Source organism: Rattus norvegicus, chromosome 19, assembly GCF_036323735.1.
Source record: "Rattus norvegicus strain BN/NHsdMcwi chromosome 19, GRCr8, whole genome shotgun sequence".
Lineage (NCBI taxonomy): Eukaryota > Metazoa > Chordata > Mammalia > Rodentia > Muridae > Rattus > Rattus norvegicus.
In genome coordinates this window covers 40591307-40611127 of record NC_086037.1, presented here as the reverse complement: position 1 = coordinate 40611127, position 19821 = coordinate 40591307, and the positions used below count along the sequence as shown (strand labels likewise).

General features: G+C 49.0%; 1 protein-coding gene across 13 annotated transcripts in view; it reads left to right on the top strand.

Annotated features, from left to right (window-relative positions):
- Positions 1-19821, top strand: part of Cacna1a (calcium voltage-gated channel subunit alpha1 A) — a 299251-nt gene that overhangs the window by 113683 nt on the left and 165747 nt on the right. For all 13 annotated transcript variants that reach the window (NM_012918.5, XM_063277790.1, XM_063277793.1 and 10 more), the window contains 2 exon segments: positions 7533-7638; positions 8703-8842. In NM_012918.5, coding sequence (NP_037050.3) covers positions 7533-7638; positions 8703-8842 — 246 coding nt within the window.

Below are 19821 nucleotides of genomic sequence, written 5' to 3'. Positions count from 1 at the left end.
GAGGAGAGACTGGGACCCCCATAACTGCCTCTGCTCTAGAATCTCCCATGCAACATCTCCCCAGTGTTGAATGTCCATAGCTATATCTGCCCTTCAAGGGGACGTTCAGAATGAAAGTTTTGGAATCCCTTGGATAATAAGCAACAAACAACACAGCAAACTAACTTAAATTTTTTTTAAATTGTTTTATTTATTTATTTTGAGACAAGAGTCTCACTGTGCATCTGTGACTTGCCGGGGGACTTACTATGTAAACCAAGCTGGCCTTGAACTCACAGAGGTGTACCAGACTCTGCCTGGCAAGTGCTGGAGAAAGATTAGTGGCTTTCATCACCACCACAGCTAGCTGCTCATATTCTTAAGGACATGATGATTCTCTCTCCTCTTCACTCTGGAGGCAGTGCCAGTCTTAGAGGCCAAGCCAGGGCTCAGGTGCTTAGCACAGCCCCCTGTCTGCCCTCCCCAGCAGCTTCAGTTGAACTGGGCCCGTTGGGTGCTGGCCATGGTGCTGAACTCCATGCCTGCCCTTTCTGATAGGATGTCCTGGGAGCACTGCTGAGCAGTGGGAAGCCCTTTTCTAGCTTAGGCTGTGACTGCTGCTGTGACCTGCCTGTGAACCTGAGACTTTATAGAGCTGGTGAGAGTGAGGCTGTTCATTCATGGCAGCTCATTTCCAATGGGCTTGCAAGGTGTGGTCGGCACACCGTGGTTGACCATTGGGGAATTAGATTGTGAGCTGTGGTTGAACCATAAAGCATTTGCTAATGTGCGTGAGGCCTTAGATTATCCCCGGCACCATTAACGAGTGAATTAATAGCAGCCATTACTTAGATCTTGGATGAAATATAATCTGTTTGGCTAAGGTTCCAAGTGTAGGGCTAGGTAGGCCTGGTGGGGCACACCTGTAGTCCCTGCACTTGAGAGGCTATGGTTAGAACACTGTGAGTTCAAAGCCAGCCTGGGATACACTACAACACCCTGCCTCAAAAACAAACGAAAGTGCAAATAAACACTCTTTCTGGTGTTTTTTAGTTTATTTATTTACTTTTACATCCTGGCCAAAGTTTCCTTCCCCTCCCACTTCTCCCAGTTCCTCCCCCTACTCCTATCTTTACCCCATCCCCCATCCACTCCTCCATTTTTCTTCAGAAAAGGGCAGGCCTCCTATGGATGTCAAACAGCGATGGTATATCAAATTGCAGTGATATTAGGCACACCCCCTCCTATTTTTTTTTTTTTCGTTCTTTTTTTCGGAGCTGGGGACCGAACCCAGAGCCTTGCGCTTCCTAGGTAAGCGCCACACCCCCTCCTATTAAGGCTGGATGAGGCAACCCCAGTAGGAGGAAAGGGTCCCAAAAGTAGGCAAAATATTCAGAGGACGGCCGTGCTCCCACTGTAGGAGTCCCACAAGAAGACCAAGCTACACAACTGTAAGGTGAGTGCAAAGGGCCTAGATCAGTCCCATGCATGTTCCCGGGTTGGTGCTCCAGTCTCTGCGAACCCCTGTGAGTTCAGGTTGGTTGACTCTGTGGCTTATCTTGCCTCCCTCTGATTTTTAGACGCAGGCAAAACGATGCTTTAAAGCATAGCAAGTGACGGCTGGGCTTGTACAGTGCCAGGCAGAATGCTCAGTGAGCATCTGTGAGGTTTCATTCTTCCCAAGCAGTGCAAAAAAGGAGAGGGAGGAGGGGCAGTCCTCACCATGGTCTAACTTACAGCGGTGCAGTGACCAAGCTGGTGACCAGACTTGGGGCACAGCTCTGTGTTACTTCGCTTATTATGTCAGATCATAGGTGCCATCCTCGCTGCAAAACTTAAAAAAAAAGAGTGAAATTAAATTGTGAACTGTGGCATGGTGTTCCCTGAGCCCCACTCTCTTGCCTCTTTTGTGACCTTGACCAAAGTTTAAAAATCTGTTTGAGCACTGAGTTCATCCAGAAAAAAAATGGGGCTGAGAACAAAACTCATCTTGCAGGGTGTTTTCAAGGGACTCCAGGGGGCACACCTCTGGCTGCATGGCCTCCGAAGCAGCGTTCTGTCAACAGCTGCTATGGTGTTTGTACTGTGGATGGGCCCGGAACATCTGGACCCAGTGCTTCATTCAGTGGTGGTGGGGCATGTGCTTGTTGTATCAGTCACCGGGTCTCAAACGCCCAGGGCTCAAAGCCCTTTGCTCTCCTCCTGGAAGCTCCTGAAAAGGACTGGAGGCTAGATGTCATGTCACTCTTGCGAGAGCTGCAAAACAGAACTGACTCATTCTTTGTATTTCTTCAGCATATGCCCCTTGGAAACCTCTTCCAGGGACAGGGTCACCTGAGACATCGGGACCTCCTTTGAGGCTGGAGCTGAGGCGGAAGAGGGTATCTTGGGAACAAACTGGAAAGCTAGTGCCCGCTGCTAAGGGCCGGGCCCCCACTGCCATGTCCACTTTGAGAAGTAGTTTATCTTGGGTGGACTGATTACCACAAGGCAAAGCCCTGAGAGCGCACGCAGCCCGCTTTCCCCTAAGCAGTTTCTCAGTCGTTTTTCAGAGCCTCCTACCAGGATGCTCTGCGGTCCCACTGGGCCTTCTGAGGAGACTCGGGTTGAGCGCTTGCCTGCAGGGCTGTATGGAGTCCATGGGGATGGCAGCTTGGCTTTCCCAGCAGACTGCCTTCTCTTCTTCCCACTCCTCACCCACCTGCCTGCCTCTGGCCTCTTCACTGCCCATGCCCAGGGAGCAGTGTGGCTAACGCGGGCATTGCTCAGCACGGCTGTGAACTGGGACTCGCAGATCTGGCGCAGGGATCTGGGCTGCAGAGGTTCCTCTTGCACCCCCTGCCCAGCACAGCCTTCCATCTCTGCCTCAGGCTCTTCGCCTCTAATCATGGCAGGAACTCAGAAGCCATCTTTAGTCCTGGTACCCAGTGACTGTGATTTCAAAGGGCTTTAAAACTGCTTTTTAGGTTTTTAATTTTTTATGTATATTAGTATTTTTGCTTGAACGTGCATATGCGGACCATCTGTGTGTCTGGTACCTTTGGAATTCAGAAGAGGATGTTAGATCCCCTGGAGCTGGAGTTATAGATGGTTGTGAGCCACCATGCGGGTGTTGGGAATTGAACCTGGGTCCTCTGCTGGAGCAACAAGTGCTCTTAACCACTGACCCACCTCTCCAGCTCTAGAAAAGACTTTAAAAATGTGCGTGTTGGGGTTGGGGATTTAGCTCAGTGGTAGAGCGCTTGTCTAGGAAGCGCAAGGCCCTGGGTTCGGTCCCCAGCTCCGAAAAAAAAGAACCAAAAAAAAAAATGTGGCGTGTTTGCCTGTGTGAGTGTTCATGTGTGTGGAAGCCAGATGACAGCCTTGGGACCATTGTTAGAAACACTGTCCACCTCCTTTTGGACAGGGCCTCTTTCTAACTTGGAGGTCACCAATTCAACTAGCTTAACTATGGAGGAGTCCCAGCGATCCCTGTCCCCATCTTCTCAGCACTGGGATTATAGATCTGGTGTTTTACATGAGTTCCAGTTATCAAACTCAGGTCTCCATGCTTGTGAAGCAAGTGCTTTAACTGGGGTCATCTCCCCAGGTCCCAAATTGTAGACGTAATGTGTCCCCAGGGAATTGGTCTAAGGGGACGTGAAGGAGCAGGGGCAGAAATAGCACCTATGGTCTCCCCCTCCCTTCCCTCTGATGAGACAAATGGTGTATAGTCAAGGCTTTCATAGGGAAGCCAGACAAACCTATGAGCAAAGGAGGCCAGAGCAAACCTCTGCCTCGTCACACCTGTTTCATAGGTAGACAATGGACAAGATGAGGTCAGAGAACATGGCGGTCTCTTAAATACAGTGTGTGGGGAAATTAAGCTGAGACAGAAGAGAAGGAAGTGACCCTTGAGTAGAACTGTAGAGGAACCAAGGGAGGGAATCCTGCTGGAATCTGCAAAGAGCCTCCCAGAAGAATGAATAGCACACGCGAAGGTCCCTTAGCTCAAACACGCCTGGGATGCTTGGGAACTCTGGGGACATCATGGGTAGAGCTGAGTGTCCAAAGCAAAGCATAAGAGAGGTCAAGGAGGCAGTGAAGGCTCCTGGACCATGGAGAGGGCCCCAGCTTTTCTTCCAAGTGCGATGAGGCCTATTGAATGCCTACGAGTGCCCACACGCATTGTAACCTGGAGTCTTCTGCCTGCCTGCCCCCATCCCAGTATTACCCTTGCTTCATCGAGATATGAGGTGTCTTCTCAGCCCCCTGGCCTGAGTCGGGGAATCTAGAACTCTCCAGCTCACTGGGACACTTGGATGTGGAGGTATAAACTAAGAGGAAAAAGAAGAGCCCTCCTCCTGAGAGGACTCAAAGCTCTGAGCACCTGGTTTCACCCGTCCTGAAGTAGAGCTTTCTGAACCATGCTGCTGTATAGCCTCGGAAGCTCCAGAGGCTCCTCCTGACTCAGCAGGTAGATGCAGGGCTCAGACTGCATCCTTAAAGGGCCATAACATCGATGACGCTGATCTCTTGCTTTGTACAGCTGGAGCATGGGGCATGCTCACACTGACCCTCACACTTAGTTAGGGTCTGTGAAGTGACACTTAGAAGCTCGTGCATCTGGGTTGGACTGAAAGAAAATGAAAAGGTGTCAAGATCTGGGCCAGGGGATGTGGGTCTGTCATTCTAAAGGCTCAGGAGGCTGAGGCAGGAGAATTGCAGTTGTCAGGCATCCCTGGGCTGCAGCATGACTCAGAGGCCAGCCTGGGTGACTGCGTGAGATCCTGTCTTGAAATAAAAACTAGAAAGAGGACTGAGGATGTGACTCAGAGGTAGAGCTCTTGCTTACCGTGCATGAGGCACGGGGTTGCATTCCCAGCACTTCGAAAACTGACAGATAAATGCAGTGAAGCTATAAGGGAAGTCTTGCTGACCCTCTGCCTGCACACCAGGAAGGAGTGGGTCCTCCTTGACCCTCCGCCTGCCCACCAGGCCTTCTTTTCAGACCTGGGGAACTCTGGGTTCTGAAGCCTAGACAGTAGGAACCTTGCTGACACAGCAGCACCTAACTGTGGTGCCAGCTGCTGCTAAGGCCCTTCCACAGCAGCCATCTGGGGACAGGAAGCCAAGGAATGCCAGCAGGAGATGGTGCCTCTGAGAAGCAGCAGCCACTCAGGCTGGGCGGGCAGGCTGTGTAAGGATGTGAGTCTCATTCAAATCTCCAGCAAGGGCTTGGCCTTGCTTTCTCTGTGTGCAAATAGCAGCTCTTGTTTTCCAAGCTGCAGGGTGAGACAGAGGGGAGTCTGCAGTGCTTTGTTCTGAGGCTATCACGGTCACTGAGAGGCAAGAAGCCAGTCACTGCTGGTCTGTGAGAAGCTTTTGTTATCTTCCTAAATTGCTGTTTGCAGCCAGGCAGTGAGACAATACCAAACAGAGGGGGCCTGGCTTTCCCGCCTTCCTGAGTTGCTTCTTCCTACATTTACTGCCTCTGCCTTTCCATCTGGAAAATGGGTTCAGGTTCAGCTCCTTTCAACCCTCTAAGGGGTGGATTGATAACATTTCCAGAATACAGTGGCCTGTCATCCCATCATCTGAGAGGCTGAGGCGGGGGGGGGGGGGGGGGGCTCCTGATTTTGAGGCTACAGATTAAGACCCTGCCTCATAAAAACAAGAAAAAACAAAACAAACAAAAAACAAGCAGACTTCTGAACAGGTCAAGATTAAAGGGCACCAAGCCAGTTAATGTTGCAAAGGGGCCCGGTTCTTCCCATATAGAATGGGAGGGCACACTGTCCCTGGGGACACTCGGTGGTACATTTGGTTTTACAGCCACACATGCTGCTTCATAACCCACAGTGCCCACTACAGTGCCCACTCAGGCACTGTCAGGCTGGGAACCCATTGTGCCTGTACTCAGGGTGCTGGGATTGCATGTCTAACATCCACCTGTTCTCTCTCAGCCTTCCAGCTCCAAGATTTCAAGCTCCATTCACAAGCTGTTGGACTAGGATTGCTTCTGAGAGACTGAGCCAGAGAACAGGGGGTGACTTTGCTGTGAACTAGGTCTGTGTGTCAAGTCTTCATATAGAAGCAACATGGGAGCATGGGTACTCCCAAGGGCTGAGGCCCCATAGGGCCCAGCAGACAGTTCCTGGGAGAGACTGCCTGCTCTAAACGCCACTAGTTTTGAAAGATTCATTTTGGTTGTGAGGCTCAGTCTTTTATGACTGGACTGAGGCATCTCTCCAGCCCACAAAAAGATTGTGTGTGAGTGTGTGAGTGTGTGAGCATGTGTGTGTGTGTGTGTGTGTGTGTGTGAGAGAGAGAGAGAGAGACAGACAGACAGACAGACAGACAGACAGACAGACGGGAGGAGGGAGAGTTAGTTGAATGCAGTGTCCATGGGCCAGATCCTGAGAACTGAACTGTCCTCTACAAGAGCAGCCAATCCATCTCTCAAGCTCACCCCAACCCCGAGACCCAGTATACTTTGTAGCCCTCAATGGCTTGAAACTGTCTATATAGAGCAGGCTGGTCTTGAAATCACAGAGATCTATCTGCCTCTGTCACTAACTCCCTAGCATTCCTTCCAGTCAGAATGTCGGCAACTGTGTATCCAGTTCCCACACAGGAAGCCATCACTTTCTCCCTCAGCCCCCAGCTTCCAGGAAGGTGCCTGGAAGACCTCTGACTCTATGTATTCCACACACAGTGGCTAGCTGCCTCTTGGTCCCTTGCTCCCTTCTCTCAGCCTCCTGGTCTCAGGTTTGTCCATGTAACAGTGGATTGCTCTAGGCTAAGCGTCGCCCACAGTGGACAGAGCAGCCCCTTCATTCTTACTTGTCTGTCCAGCAGTATCCTTATAGGCCACTCCCATTTTTTGGCAGGTGATCAAGAATGTGTTGCTGTCAGTCACACAGGAGTGTTTAAGTTCTGGGTTTTTTTTTTAACTCTTTCTGAACCACAGCATAAAATTCTAGCGTGGGATGGTAATTCCATATTTAGCCTTTCCAGGAAATTCCTGAAGCAATGCACAGGGTCCCTGAGACCCCAAACCCCCAAATCCTCCCAACGCCCAGCTTCATTTTACTTTCTGTTGCTCTAGTGGAAGTGAGAACTCATACTTCTCTGAGGTGTTTTTAAAAAATCTGTCAGGGAAGAGGCATGTATGAAATGTGCACTTTGGGGGTGGGAGAGCATGAGTGTGTGTACAAAGTTCATGAATGGAGGTCTGAAGACAACTTCCAAGAGTCATTTCTCTCCTTCTACTATGTTGGTCCTGGGGATCCTGCCCAGGTTTCCAAGATTGGCATTAGGTGCCTTTACCCACTAACCTTTTCCTTGGCCCATATCTGGTTTTCTTTCATCATTTATGCTTTAGCTTGGGGTGTATGTGTATGTACATGTGTATGTGCAGGCTTAACCCAAAGAGGCAGGTGACTGTATGTGCAAATGGACTGGGGATATGAAAGAATGAGGAGCTGAGGGGCGGACTGGAGAGGTTGGGCTGGGAGAGGACAGAATGCTAAGCACAAAGCCACTGGAGGTCTGCTCCTTAACCCCCACACTCCCTTCGAGTACATGATCCTGGCCACCATCATTGCTAACTGCATCGTCCTGGCCCTGGAGCAGCACCTCCCTGATGATGACAAGACACCCATGTCCGAGCGGCTGGTGAGCAACAATGTGGAAGGGGTCTGGGTCCCTGGGTTGAGAGCTGTGTAGGAGAAAGCCTGCTTTGCACCATCACCAGTGACCTGGGGACACGGAAGCCCTCACTGCCCATCCCCACATTGGGGACATGGAAACCCTCACTGCTCAACCCCACACTAGAAACCCAGCTGACCTGATATACAGGGCGCAATGACCTTTGCACTATAAAGACATCATGCTCAATCCAAGTTCTATTTCCTGTTTGATGCTGAGAAACAAAATTTTCATGAAAAAGTGTGATTATACGTAAGTATCGAACAGAACAGTTAGCCACTGTGAACTTACTCCTCAAATTTAGTCACTGAGGCCCCGTTCCACACACTTTCTTGACCTTAGTTTCCCTCCATCCTCATCTTCTGAGCAGAAGTATTCTAGGATTCATCTACAGTTGACAGGTATGTCCTTATGTCTGCATAACTAGAAGTGCAGAAATCTCGTGTTGCCATGAGAACATTTTTTATACCCAGCACAACTATCACTAAAGCCTCAGAGCCAATCAGTAACCATCATTTCTCAATTACATCATTTTAGGGTTGTTTTGTTCTACCAGTAGTCAAATACAGACTTGACTTGTTTATTTATTACTTATTTGTTATTTTGCTATTACTAAGGGTGAACCCAGATCCCGACACATGCTAGGCCAGCTCTATGACCTTGAACCATGGCCCAACCCCTAGGCATAATAGGGCTTAATTCCCAGAGCACACCCTCAGCGTCTCACTAGTGAATTCTAGGCCAGGCTCTACTGCTGAGTCATGCCCTCTTGGCCTTCATATCTTCACCAAGGTACAGCCATATCTTAAGGGTGGGAGATCAGTACTCCTAACCCAAGAAGTGGATTATTCTTAGCATTCTTTCACTGTGACACAGTATCTGAGGCAGCTCAGCTTGCAGAATGTGTCCCTTTTGACTTGGTTTCAGAGGTCTCAGCCTTTGGTGACTAGGCCTTTTGGGAAGGGGAGGTGGGCACACATCTCTGGGTGTGCATCCTTGTGGTCACTGACACTGCCTTCTCTCCCTTCCAGGATGACACAGAACCCTATTTCATTGGCATCTTCTGTTTTGAGGCTGGAATTAAGATCGTGGCTCTTGGCTTTGCCTTCCACAAAGGCTCCTACCTGAGGAATGGCTGGAACGTCATGGACTTTGTCGTGGTGCTAACAGGGTAGGCAACTGCATCATATTCTTTAGTGTACTTTTCCCAAGGAAGTGGTTAGTTTCGTGGCATGTGTGGTCAGAGCTTGGAGATTCAGTGTTCATTAGTGCGCTCAGTCTTCTCTCCACCCCCTCTGTGTCTCCACCATTTATAGCAGAGAGTAATGTTGAATAGAACTGAAGCAGTGGCCTGTTGTAGCTCATGAATATGGCCATGTATACCTCAGTATAACTCAGGACAGCAGACGATGCCTCTGTTCCCAACCCACTGCCCAGGACAGATAAGCATCTTCCAGCTGCAGAGCCGTGGGGCTGGCATTTAAACCTACAAACAAGGTGTCTGAGAACTCCTCATTAGAGGGTCTCATCCCTTGCTTGGTGATGTAATAACCGTTCATGGTGCTGACCATTGAGGACTTCTGGCTGCCTGAACTATGGTTTGGACTTTGGCAAGTTTTCCTCATATCCTTAAGGGAGTTTCTGGTGTGAGTGCAAGGAATGAGCTGCGGTTGACAAGCAAATGTATATACACTTCCCACACTGACTGCTCAACACGTGGTTCTAAACTAGGAATGACTCATGGAAGTTTATTGTCACTCGTTGAAAGTTGAAACCGGTGCTTTCTGGTTGGCATTTCTGTCTCCCCCCAGTTAATGACAGCCTAGAGCCCTCGCCGTATTGTGGCTCTTTACTGTAAAGCTTCAGTTTGTCCAAACTCTGCGTCTGTTAACAATAAACCACAGAAGGTGAATGAACAAGGGAATGCTGGGAGAGTTTGTGGGGCTGGAAAGAACTTGGACCTTGCCTCCTCTGTTCAGATCCCGGTGGGTGGGGCTATGGTAGAAGCTGTGGATTTGATGTCCATCACTGCAAGATGGATGCAAGTATGTGTTGGCTAGAAGTCAGTCACACCAGCTGGGAAATGAGAGTCTGTGCTTAGAAGCAAATGGAGGTAGTTCGGAGAGCTCTTCTTTCATTCTGTTGCTCGGATAAAAACTATCTGACCAAAGGCAACTTAGAGGAGGAAAAGGTTTATTGTGCGATACTTCTAGGACAGCTCATGACTGAGGAACATCAAAGCAGGAACTCTAAGCACAAACCATGGAGGAATACCGCTCGCAGCCTCATACTCTGGCTCCTGCTCAGCAAGCTCTTCCTTACAATGCAGGACCACCTGCCTGGGGAACAGCGCTACCTTCCTCCATCAATTAATAATCAAGACAGTGCCACAGAGGCATGCCTGCAGGCTGATCCAATCTAGGCAGTCCTCAACTGAGAGGTGACTCCGGGCTGTGTAAAGCTGGCACAGTGAACTAGGACAGGGACTATGCAGCCAATCTTGGTAGAGACTCCAAGGACCCAAGTCAGACCCCAGAGTGGACCTGGCAGTCTTTTGATGACTGGGAGAACCTCTCTGCCCTCCTCCTGTTCTTCTCTGGGTCATTCGGTTGCTCAGTTCTGAGACCTCCTCTTCCCTGGACACCTTCGTCACCTCTCTTTCCTATGGGTATGTCATTCTTCCCAGTGGCTCTGCAGGTTTTGCTGCCACGCCATATCCTGTTGCTTTTGCTGGACGTGTCACATCCTGGTTGTTTTCGTCTTCATGATAACAAAGTGCCTGATATAACTCACCTCAAGAAGGAAAGTTTTATTTTGACTTACAGGATCAGAGACGTCATCCCACGATAGTTGGTTGTTTGTACTCTTGGGCAGCACAGTGCACTGGCGGGCGCTTGTGTAGAGACTCCTCTATACTCTCTGAGGCCTGGGAAAGGTGGTTTAGAGACTCATTGTCCCCAGACAGGTCCTCTCTCTCAATAATGCCAGCACAGTAAGACTCCATCAAGGAGCGAGTCTGTTGATTAGGCCAGAGTTGGCATCTGGTTGTCACTGGAGATGTGCCTGTTTCTTCTCCTATTCTTTTGTGTGTTTCTGTGTGTAGGTGTGAGACCGTGTTTGCATGTGCGCGAATGTCTGTTTTTGCCAGTGCATATGTTAAGAGTATGTAGGTGTACATGTACAGGTGTGTATGTGTGTGTATGTGTCTATGTAGGTGCATGTGTGTGGATGTGAGTGGGTGTGTTTGTGGGTATGTGTTTTGGTTTGTGTGTACATTGAATTGTGAAGGTGTGTAGGTGTGTGTTGCACACACGCGTGTGTGTGTGTGTGTGTGTGTGTGTGTGTGTATACATTTGGTGTTTTGTTTTGTTTTTTGAGACAGGATTGCTCTTTGTAGCCCTGGCTGCCCTGGAACTCACCCTGTAGAGCAGGCTAGCCTCAAACTCAGACATCTGACTCTCTCTGTCTTCCCAGTACTGGGATTAAAGGCATTGTACCACCACCAACTGGTGCAAGTCCATGTCTTATAGGTGTCCTTGTGGATATGTGTAGGTTGTGTTATGTATTGTGAGGATGTATAGGTAGGTGTGGGGGGGTGTATAAGCGTGTAGGTGTAAATGTGTGTAGTTGGAGTATGTTTAGGTATGGTTGTATGTTCCTGCACCTGTGTGCACAAGGGTCTGAGGTCAAGGGTCAACCTTGGGTATGGTTTGTCAGGCACTGCCTCCTTTGTTTTCTGAAAGGATCTACCTGACCTAGAGCTGGCCAGAGAGTCCTAGGTATCCTCCTGTTCAAATGTGTTTTTTTGTTTTTGTTTTGTTTTTTAAGTGGCAGGGTTCTTTTGTCCCTAGCTAGCTCCCAAATGAATGAGACAGAGACTCTTAAGATTTATTTGATAAGATTTATAACACAATAGCTGGACAGTTAATAATCGATTCTAATCCTCTAAACTACTTTGGCTACCTCGAAGCCAAAATCCCTGAAATATTTGCATTTTAGTATTGGTATGGCTCTCTGGGCTTCAGGTGTTTCTCCATGATGTCTCTGTGGACCTCCTCTTTGTGACAAATCCCCTCTTCCTTTTCTCTCTCATCTTCCCCTGGCTGGCAGAAGTCCGGCCATATTCTTTCTTCTGCCCAGTCATTGGCTGATCAGCTTTTACTGACAAATCAGAACAGTGTTTACACAATCTTGAGCCAGGAGATACTTGGAATAAGCATGACAATGCCATGTCTGGATTGCAACCAGAGATGAGGGCAGAGACATCAGCATTTGATTAATACAAGGAAAATCTTTACACAGTGCATAACAACATTATTTTTGGTTGTGAGCCTAGCCTTTAACAGCTGAGCCATCTCTGCAGCCCGCATAACAACATTATGCCTGCACCCTCCTGACTCCTCCCTGGCCCTGGGATTGCAACTACATCCAGACTTTATGTGGGTTGTGAGAATATGACTTTAGGTCTTGGCTTGTGCAGCAAGCACATTACTTACTAGACGTCCACCACTCCTCCTGTATGTGTAGTAATGAGCCTAGTTCCAGAACTGCCCACCTGTGCCGGGCTGGCTGGGCTCATCCCTCTGCGATCTGGAACCAAACCACCATCACTGTCATGTTACTTTTGTTTCAAGACCCTGTCTCTCCTTAGAGGAGTTCCCTCATCTGAGTCTATCTGGTGTGACTGACGTGTTGTGAGGTTCTTGCGTGGGATCTCATGGTCTTTGGGCCATGCTCTTTACTGAGGGCATGCTGTCCCTCATGTTAATGCTTGTGGCTTGGGATCTTGGTAGTTACTTACCCATAGAATCAGACACTTTTCTGTTGCTAGGAAATTCATCTTTAAACAACCCAGTGGGACAATTGTGTTGATAAAAATGTACAGTAGGGACTGGGAAGCTGGCTTGGTAGTTAAGGGCACTTGCTACTCCTATAGGGGACTCATATTTGGTTCTCAGCATCCATACCAGATGAGTGTTTGTTTCCACTTGCATTTTTGCCACAGGGTGATTTGTAATTTTTTTGTGTGTCTGTGTATATATGTTGTATGTATTTGTGTGTGTGTGTGTGTGTGTGTGTATGTGTGTGGTCTGTTTGTATGTGTGTATATATTTGTGACATGTGTTTGTGTATGTGGTATGCATGTGTGTTTATGTATATTTATGTGTAGGGTGTGTGTATTTATGTGTGGTGGGTAGTGTAGGTGAATGTGTCTTTGGTCTGTAGTCTTTGGCTCTGTGTGCATGTGTGTATGTTCATGTGTCATTAATCTGTATTTCCTTCAGGTTTGGGGGACCTCCCTAATGCTCAGCCCAAATGCTTTTCCCCCCACACTCTGACCCTGCCTCGTCCTTGTCTCTTTCCTGTCCCTACAGCCCACCTCCCTCCTCCTTATTTTTCTTGCTTGTTTATCTTGTTAGCCATACCTCCTTCTTGTCTGGTAACCTTCTTAACTCATGCCCAGTGCTCCCTCCCATCCCATCCCTGGGCCTTGCTGGGGCTCTGTCTGCTGAGCTATGTAGGAGCAGTCCTGCAGAGCCAGCCCTCTACCCCGTCAGCAGTGGTGATTCAGTACTAAATTCTGCCTTGGAGGGAGAGGGACTTGGGGATAGATCGGGCACTGAGACAAGTTGTGGCTTTAATGAGCTTTTGCTGATTAGCTGGCTGTCTTCCATTCCCGAGTGGCCGTCAGTGTTCAGTCAGCAACTGACTCTTGTGGAGTGCCAGGGCAGTTTGCCTTTGTCTTGTGTGAGGTTTGGTGGGAAGTGTATTAACCATAGATTTGTTGGCTTTGGGGGCATTTATTTGAAATTCCGAGGATTAAAACATGGAAGATGGACATAAAATGTGAATGTAAAAAAGAGAGAATTGTTTGGGGGAACAGCTTTAACCCCAGCACTCAGGAGGCAGAGGCAGGCAGAGCTCTGAGTGTGAGGCCAGACTGGTCTACAGAGTGAGTTCTAAGACAGCCAGGGATACACAGAGAGACCCTATCTCATGGGAAGAAAGAGAGAGAGAGAGAGAGAGAGAGAGAGAGAGAGAGAGAGAGAGAGAGAAGGAGGGAGGGAGAGAGAGAGAGAGAGAAAGGGAAGGAGGGAGGTAAATGTGGAATTAGAGTGTGTGTTCTGAGATGATTGGATTCTTACTGTGCTATTGTATTGCAGGGAGCCAAATGATATAGAGATGATGGGTGGATGCGTGCATGGATGATGAATGGGTACATGGATGGGTGTGTGGATGGATGAATGGATGGTGGGTGAAGAATGATGCATGCATGTATAGATGGGTAGGTGGATGTGTGGGTGGGTGAGTGGATGGATGAGTAGGTGGATGGATGGTTGGGTAGGTGGGTGTATGAATACATGGATGGATGGATGGATGGATGGATGGATGGATACATGGATAGATGGATGGATGATGGATGAATGGACAGATGGATGGATGGATGATGGATGTGAGTGGGTGGGTGTATGGATACACAGATGGATGGACAGATGGACAGATGGATGGGTAGGTGGGTGGATGGATGGGTAGATGATGGATGGATGGTAACAGATGGCAGATAGAGGATAGATGAATAATAGGTGGATAGAAGATAGGTTGTTAGAAAGATAAATGATGGATATAGATGGTAACATATGAGATAGACAAAAGCAGGTAGTTGAGCAGGTGTGTGTCTGTCTGTGTGTGCATATATGAATGTGTTCACATGTGTCTGTATGTGTATGTGTTCATGTGGAGGCCAGGGTTGATACCCGATGTCTTCCCCAGGCATCTGCACCTTTATTTTATGAGGCATGGTCTCTCATAGAACCTAAGGTTCAGGGGTTGGGGATTTAGCTCAGTGGTAGAGCGCTTGCCTAGTAAGCGCAAGGCCCTGGGTTCGGTCCCCAGCTCCGGAAAAAAAAAAAAAAAAAAGAACCTAAGGTTCATGGGCTCACCACCACGGCTGGGGTCACAGGCACACAGTGCCACACCCAGATTTTTATGTGGGTGCTTGGGATCCAAACTCAGGTCCTCATGCCTGTGCAGCAAGCATTTCACTTACCGACCATCTCCCTAGCCCCTAGGTAGGTTACTGGATAAATAGATAAATGAGTGAGTTGCAGGTTTGGTGATAAACTTGACTAATGGACTGCAGGAACAGTAGGGCACTACATAGTAGATGACAGTCTGGTGACCTGAGCACAGTCACATGGTCACCTCAGCTGGGAGAAGTGAGTGCCCCACATTGTCCTCTGACACACACACACACATGCACACGTGCACACACTCACACACTCGCCAGTGCACACACTCATGTACTCACACTTACAGACATGCACGCACACACGCACACTAGTGCACACATACAAAATGAATAAACAAACAAGACTACAGACTTTAGCAGAAGAACGATAAGTCAGTGTTTGGTAGTCGTGTGCCTAGTGACAAGTCTCGCACACAGTAGATGATGAGTGAAATAAGTCGTTATGTATTTGGAATGAGATGATACATTTGACAATCAATTATTCTAGAATTGGTTCAGGAGACGGGTGCCGACCTCTGATGGAACTAGATCATCCAGAGGGCTAGGCTCAGTGTCAGTGTGGCTTCATTCAGGTTACTTATTCTCAGTGAGTCATAGCGTGCGGGACCAACTTAGAATTCACCAACGAGAGCCTGGGAGCTTGGCTCTGTGAGTGGCAGGTGGATCACTTGCCAGTCATAAGAAGGCCCTGGGTTTTTTTCTCACTGCTCGAGAGCAGGTTTAAGACCTTGGGTTCTGTCCATGGTGCTGCAAAACAAACAACCAATATTCAGAAAGAAATGGAAACTCATAGACAATTCCCACCGCTTTTACTCTTTCTGCTACATATTTAAGAAATAGGGGCTGGGGATTTAGCTCAGTGGTAGAGCGCTTACCTAGGAAGCGCAAGGCCCTGGGTTCGGTCCCCAGCTCCGGAAAAAAAAAAAAGAAATAAATCCACAGGTGTCAAAGGAATCGGTCAAAGTCATAAACCTCTAATGTTGACTCTGTTTTGTTCAGTTGAGGAAACGCATAATGAGTCCACACCTTCTCTTTTGTTGTGGTTGCCCTGAGGCGCCTGCACATATAAACAGCATCTTGAAACCAACAAATAGCCATCATGCTGATGCACAAGTTGCATTGTTTGCGTGATCTTTCTCTACAGTTATTTCTGCTCACTCTGAGGGCCACAGGGCTTCCTGGCTATAGAGAAAATGCTATGCACCCTTCTTGATGTACTCTGGTTGATGGGAGCATTGATCTTTCCAAGTGGTGGGCTGTGGTGAGATTTGTTATGATTCAGTTTTCATAGAGTAGTGTCAGTATTAGCACAGGCTGTGGCCACCCTGGTTATGCCTGTTATCTGCCGAGCACCTCCTGTGTGCAGGCACTACATTAACAATTTTGTGCCCAGTGTTGCCTTTTGCCCTCCCAAGCCTTTCATAGAGAATGGAAGCTGCTTGTAGTGGTTCCCGCAGCTCCTTGGTACTTCAGTCACTCTGCTAGGAAGCCATCCTGAGCCAGTGTCACATGAGCCCAAGTTAGGCTCTGACTCAGATCTATGTTTAGCCCAGTAGCCCTGTGAACTGGTTGCCCGTCTCTGTTCCATTGTTTGTTGGGGTGGAGCCAGGGCTTTGTGTATCCTGTAAAGACATTAGACCACTGAGCTACATCCCAACCCTGCTTTAATTTGAGACAGGATCTTACTAAATCACCCAGTTTGGCCTCGAGCTCTGGTAGTCAACGCTGGAGTTGAACTTGCATTTCTCCTGCCAGAGCCTCCCAGTGGCCCGTGCCTGTGCCTGTCTCTGTCTGATATTAGAACTGATGCTAAAAACATCACACGTGGTGTCAGTATAGCCTGTCTGTGTAAACTGCCAAGTTTTCCCCATTTTACAGGTGGAGAAACTGACACTGCCAGGTTAAATAGTTTTTACAGTCACCACCCAACAGCGGTGGATTTAAACCAAGGCAGCTTGCTCGATTCTGAACCTTACATTATTTCTTGCAAAGCCTAAAGGTTCACAGATGCCATCTTGGGAGTTGAAGCAGAGCACCCTGGGAAAGGAAGTCCAGGGCTTCCTGGATGTATTTGTTGTATTTGGGTTGCATAAAGATGAGTGAGTAAATGGACAAATGATATTACAAAAGGGGCTGGAGAGAGGGTTTCATCAGTGGACGGTACCTCCTGCCAAGCCGATGACCTGGGCCCATCCTCGGGACCCCCTGACCTCCTCAGATGCACCGTGGTATGCTCCTGCCTCACCACCATTACACAGTAAGCATAATAAATTTTTAAAATACATTTTACTAGAGATAGAGGTTGGTGTGAGCCTAGGGCTTTAAGGTCGTGGGTGACTGCGGTATTGACTGTGGGCCTTGCCCTCACTCTGGGTCTTTGTTTTCTTATGAGAAGAGGTGTTATGTAGTGTCTACCTTCTCGAGTTGTGGCAGGAACCAGAAAGGGCCAGAAAATGACACGTGGCATTGAATCAAGCACCTGGGCCTTCAGTGGTGAGCGCTGGAGGATTGAGAGGGGAATTCTGAGTATCTGCTCAATGAGTGGCAAAGCCCCCCCATGTCTTATTCAGACCACACAAGCTTGGGCAGACTCCTTATTGCATGTGAGGCTTTGTAGGGTGAAGATCACTGTCCATATTTGTCAGTCCTGCTCCCAGGAAGCTGCGGCAGGAGGAAGCTGAGTTTAACACCAGGCTGTGTATCTTCTTGGCTGACCATAGTAACACTTCCATCCCCTTTCACATCATAGGATTCTCTCCAGCATCCTAAAGTCTGGACAGCCCCCATGTGCCTGATGCTTAATCCATTCCCAGGACTAGCTCACGAACTGCTCAGGGACGGGACTGGGACTTTACCAGAGCAAGAACCTCCTAAACTAATCTAGCAGCGGGGTTTCCTTGCCAAAATGTCTAGTTCACTGTTAGGGAAGGCTGAAGCTTTGGAAGGAGACGTTTCAGCACGCTGGACAGCGCCGTGGCTTCTGCCCAGGGAGTGCCTGACAGCTGCTGGTGACCATCTTGCTTCACATTGAGCTGGCGCCTTCATCTCCTCTGTGGGTCTGGAGACCTTGTTGTCTGTCTGTCTGCAGGGTTGGGGCTTTCCCTCTGAATTGCTGTGCTAAATGCCAGTCCACCTCTCCCGGGGCATCTGGCCAGTGTCCCTGTGGTTTGCAGGCAATGATTCCTCTCCTCTCCCCAGGGTAGGGAGGCAGCTGAGGCAGACACAGGAAATAGTAGAACAGGAAGGAAGAGGGGGTTGTTGATTGGGCAAGGCTGCCATGCCAGGGACACTGTGCACTGTCACAGCCAGAGGTGCTGGGAAGTTGATGACCTTCTCTGTTGTGGGAAGTATCTAGTCCTGAGTCAGAGACGGAAGGCACCTACCTGGGGCAGGGCTGTGTGGCTCAGAGGCCTCGCTGAGGTTGGGAGAGGTCTAGGAAATAAAAATCACCTTTATCTCCTCTTCCCCCTCCCTCCTCCTCCCCATCTTCCTCATCTTTCTTTTCTTCCTCCTCCTCTCCTTCTTCCTCCTCTCTTCCCCCTCGTTCCCTTCCCCTCCCTCTCCTCTACTCTCACCTCTTTCTCCTCCCCAAACTCCATCTCTAGGTGTGTAACCCACTGTGTGGGGGAGACATGTTAAGCTGTGTAGAGTCACTACATTGTCTTCCCATAGTCCCCCCTGGTAGCCCAGGCTGGCCTTCAGATTGTGATCTTCTTTCCTCCTCTGGGGCAGCTGAGATAAAAGGCGGACAACCCCCTGTTCAGCTTTCTCCTTCTTTAGCCAGGCTAGGCCCAGCGTGCCAGGCACATAACCAGGCCTCAGCCCCGGATGCCCGTCCCCTGGGCGTTCTATCTGCACAGTCCCCTTCGGAAGACACACGGATGTGAGGTATTTGTTGTCGTGACTGGAAGCATCTTTCAAGACTAAGGCTTAGTATATACTATTCTGACAGCAAGAACCCGGGGGATGCCTTTCCCTCCTGAGCTCCTTCTCCAGGTTATGCCTGATGTTTCTGATGGGTTGAATTACTACAGGCAGGATATGGAATAGGGGTTTCAGATTTGGGAGGCTGGGGGTGTGGAGTACCTGCCTAGATTCCCCAGCAAGGGGCTAGTACATGGGTCAATGGTAGAGCTGCTGCCTAGAATCCCTAGTGAGGGCTGTGGTGTGGCTCAATTTTTTTTTTTTGTCTTGTCTATCAAGTATAAGATTTTAGGTTTCATCTCCAGAAGGTGAAAGAAAATAAAAGCAAAGTCTGGGCTGGGTGTGACTATTACACTTTGTGTCAGGTGTGACTATTACACTTCTAATCTCAGCATGTGGGAGGCTTAGGCATGAGGATCACGGGTGTGTCACACACACGCACACACACACACATTTATAGTAACACTGGAGCACGCAGGTGTGACACCTGCCGAATGAGACTGGATGTCAGAGTCACACGCATGGCCCTGCCATGCCTGTCTTCCCACTGCATAGGCATCAAAACAGGAGAGAGAAGCTAAGACTTTGCTTGAGCCTCACAGCTCGGCAGTGGCGTGACCTGGGGTTTACACGGGCAGCTCCAGCGGCCACATTCTTTCTCCTCGTGCTCAGTAAATAGAGGAAGAGTAGCTCTTTGGTGTCTGACCAGACATAGGAATCAAGACCCGTATTCCAGATTTCAGTTGCCTGCCATGGCCCCTAGGTACAACAGCGGTCAGGCGCAGAACACTCTCCAGGAGAGTTCAGCTGAATACGGACATCGGGCTCTTTGCAGGGACTGTCAGGGCTTGGTTGTAGCCCCCAGCTTGATCGTTGTCTGAGGCCCGTGGACAGACAGGACACAGAATCCAGGCACAGTGGACATTGCACCCCATCAGGCTGGGCCAGCCCCCACCCAAGGCCTTCAGTGTAGGCTTGGTTTGTATTTTCTGGGAGTCTGTCTCTAGCAAATGACTGGCTTCCCCTTTTCCCCTCCCATCTTCCCCTTCTCTCTTTCTTTTTTAATGCAGATCTCACATAGCCCAGGCTGGCCTTGAAGCAACGTAGCCAAGGGTGACCAAGAATCCCCAATTCTTTTGCCTTTTCTTCTCCAGTGTTGGAATGACAGCATGTGGCAGTACTCCTAAATCGCCTTG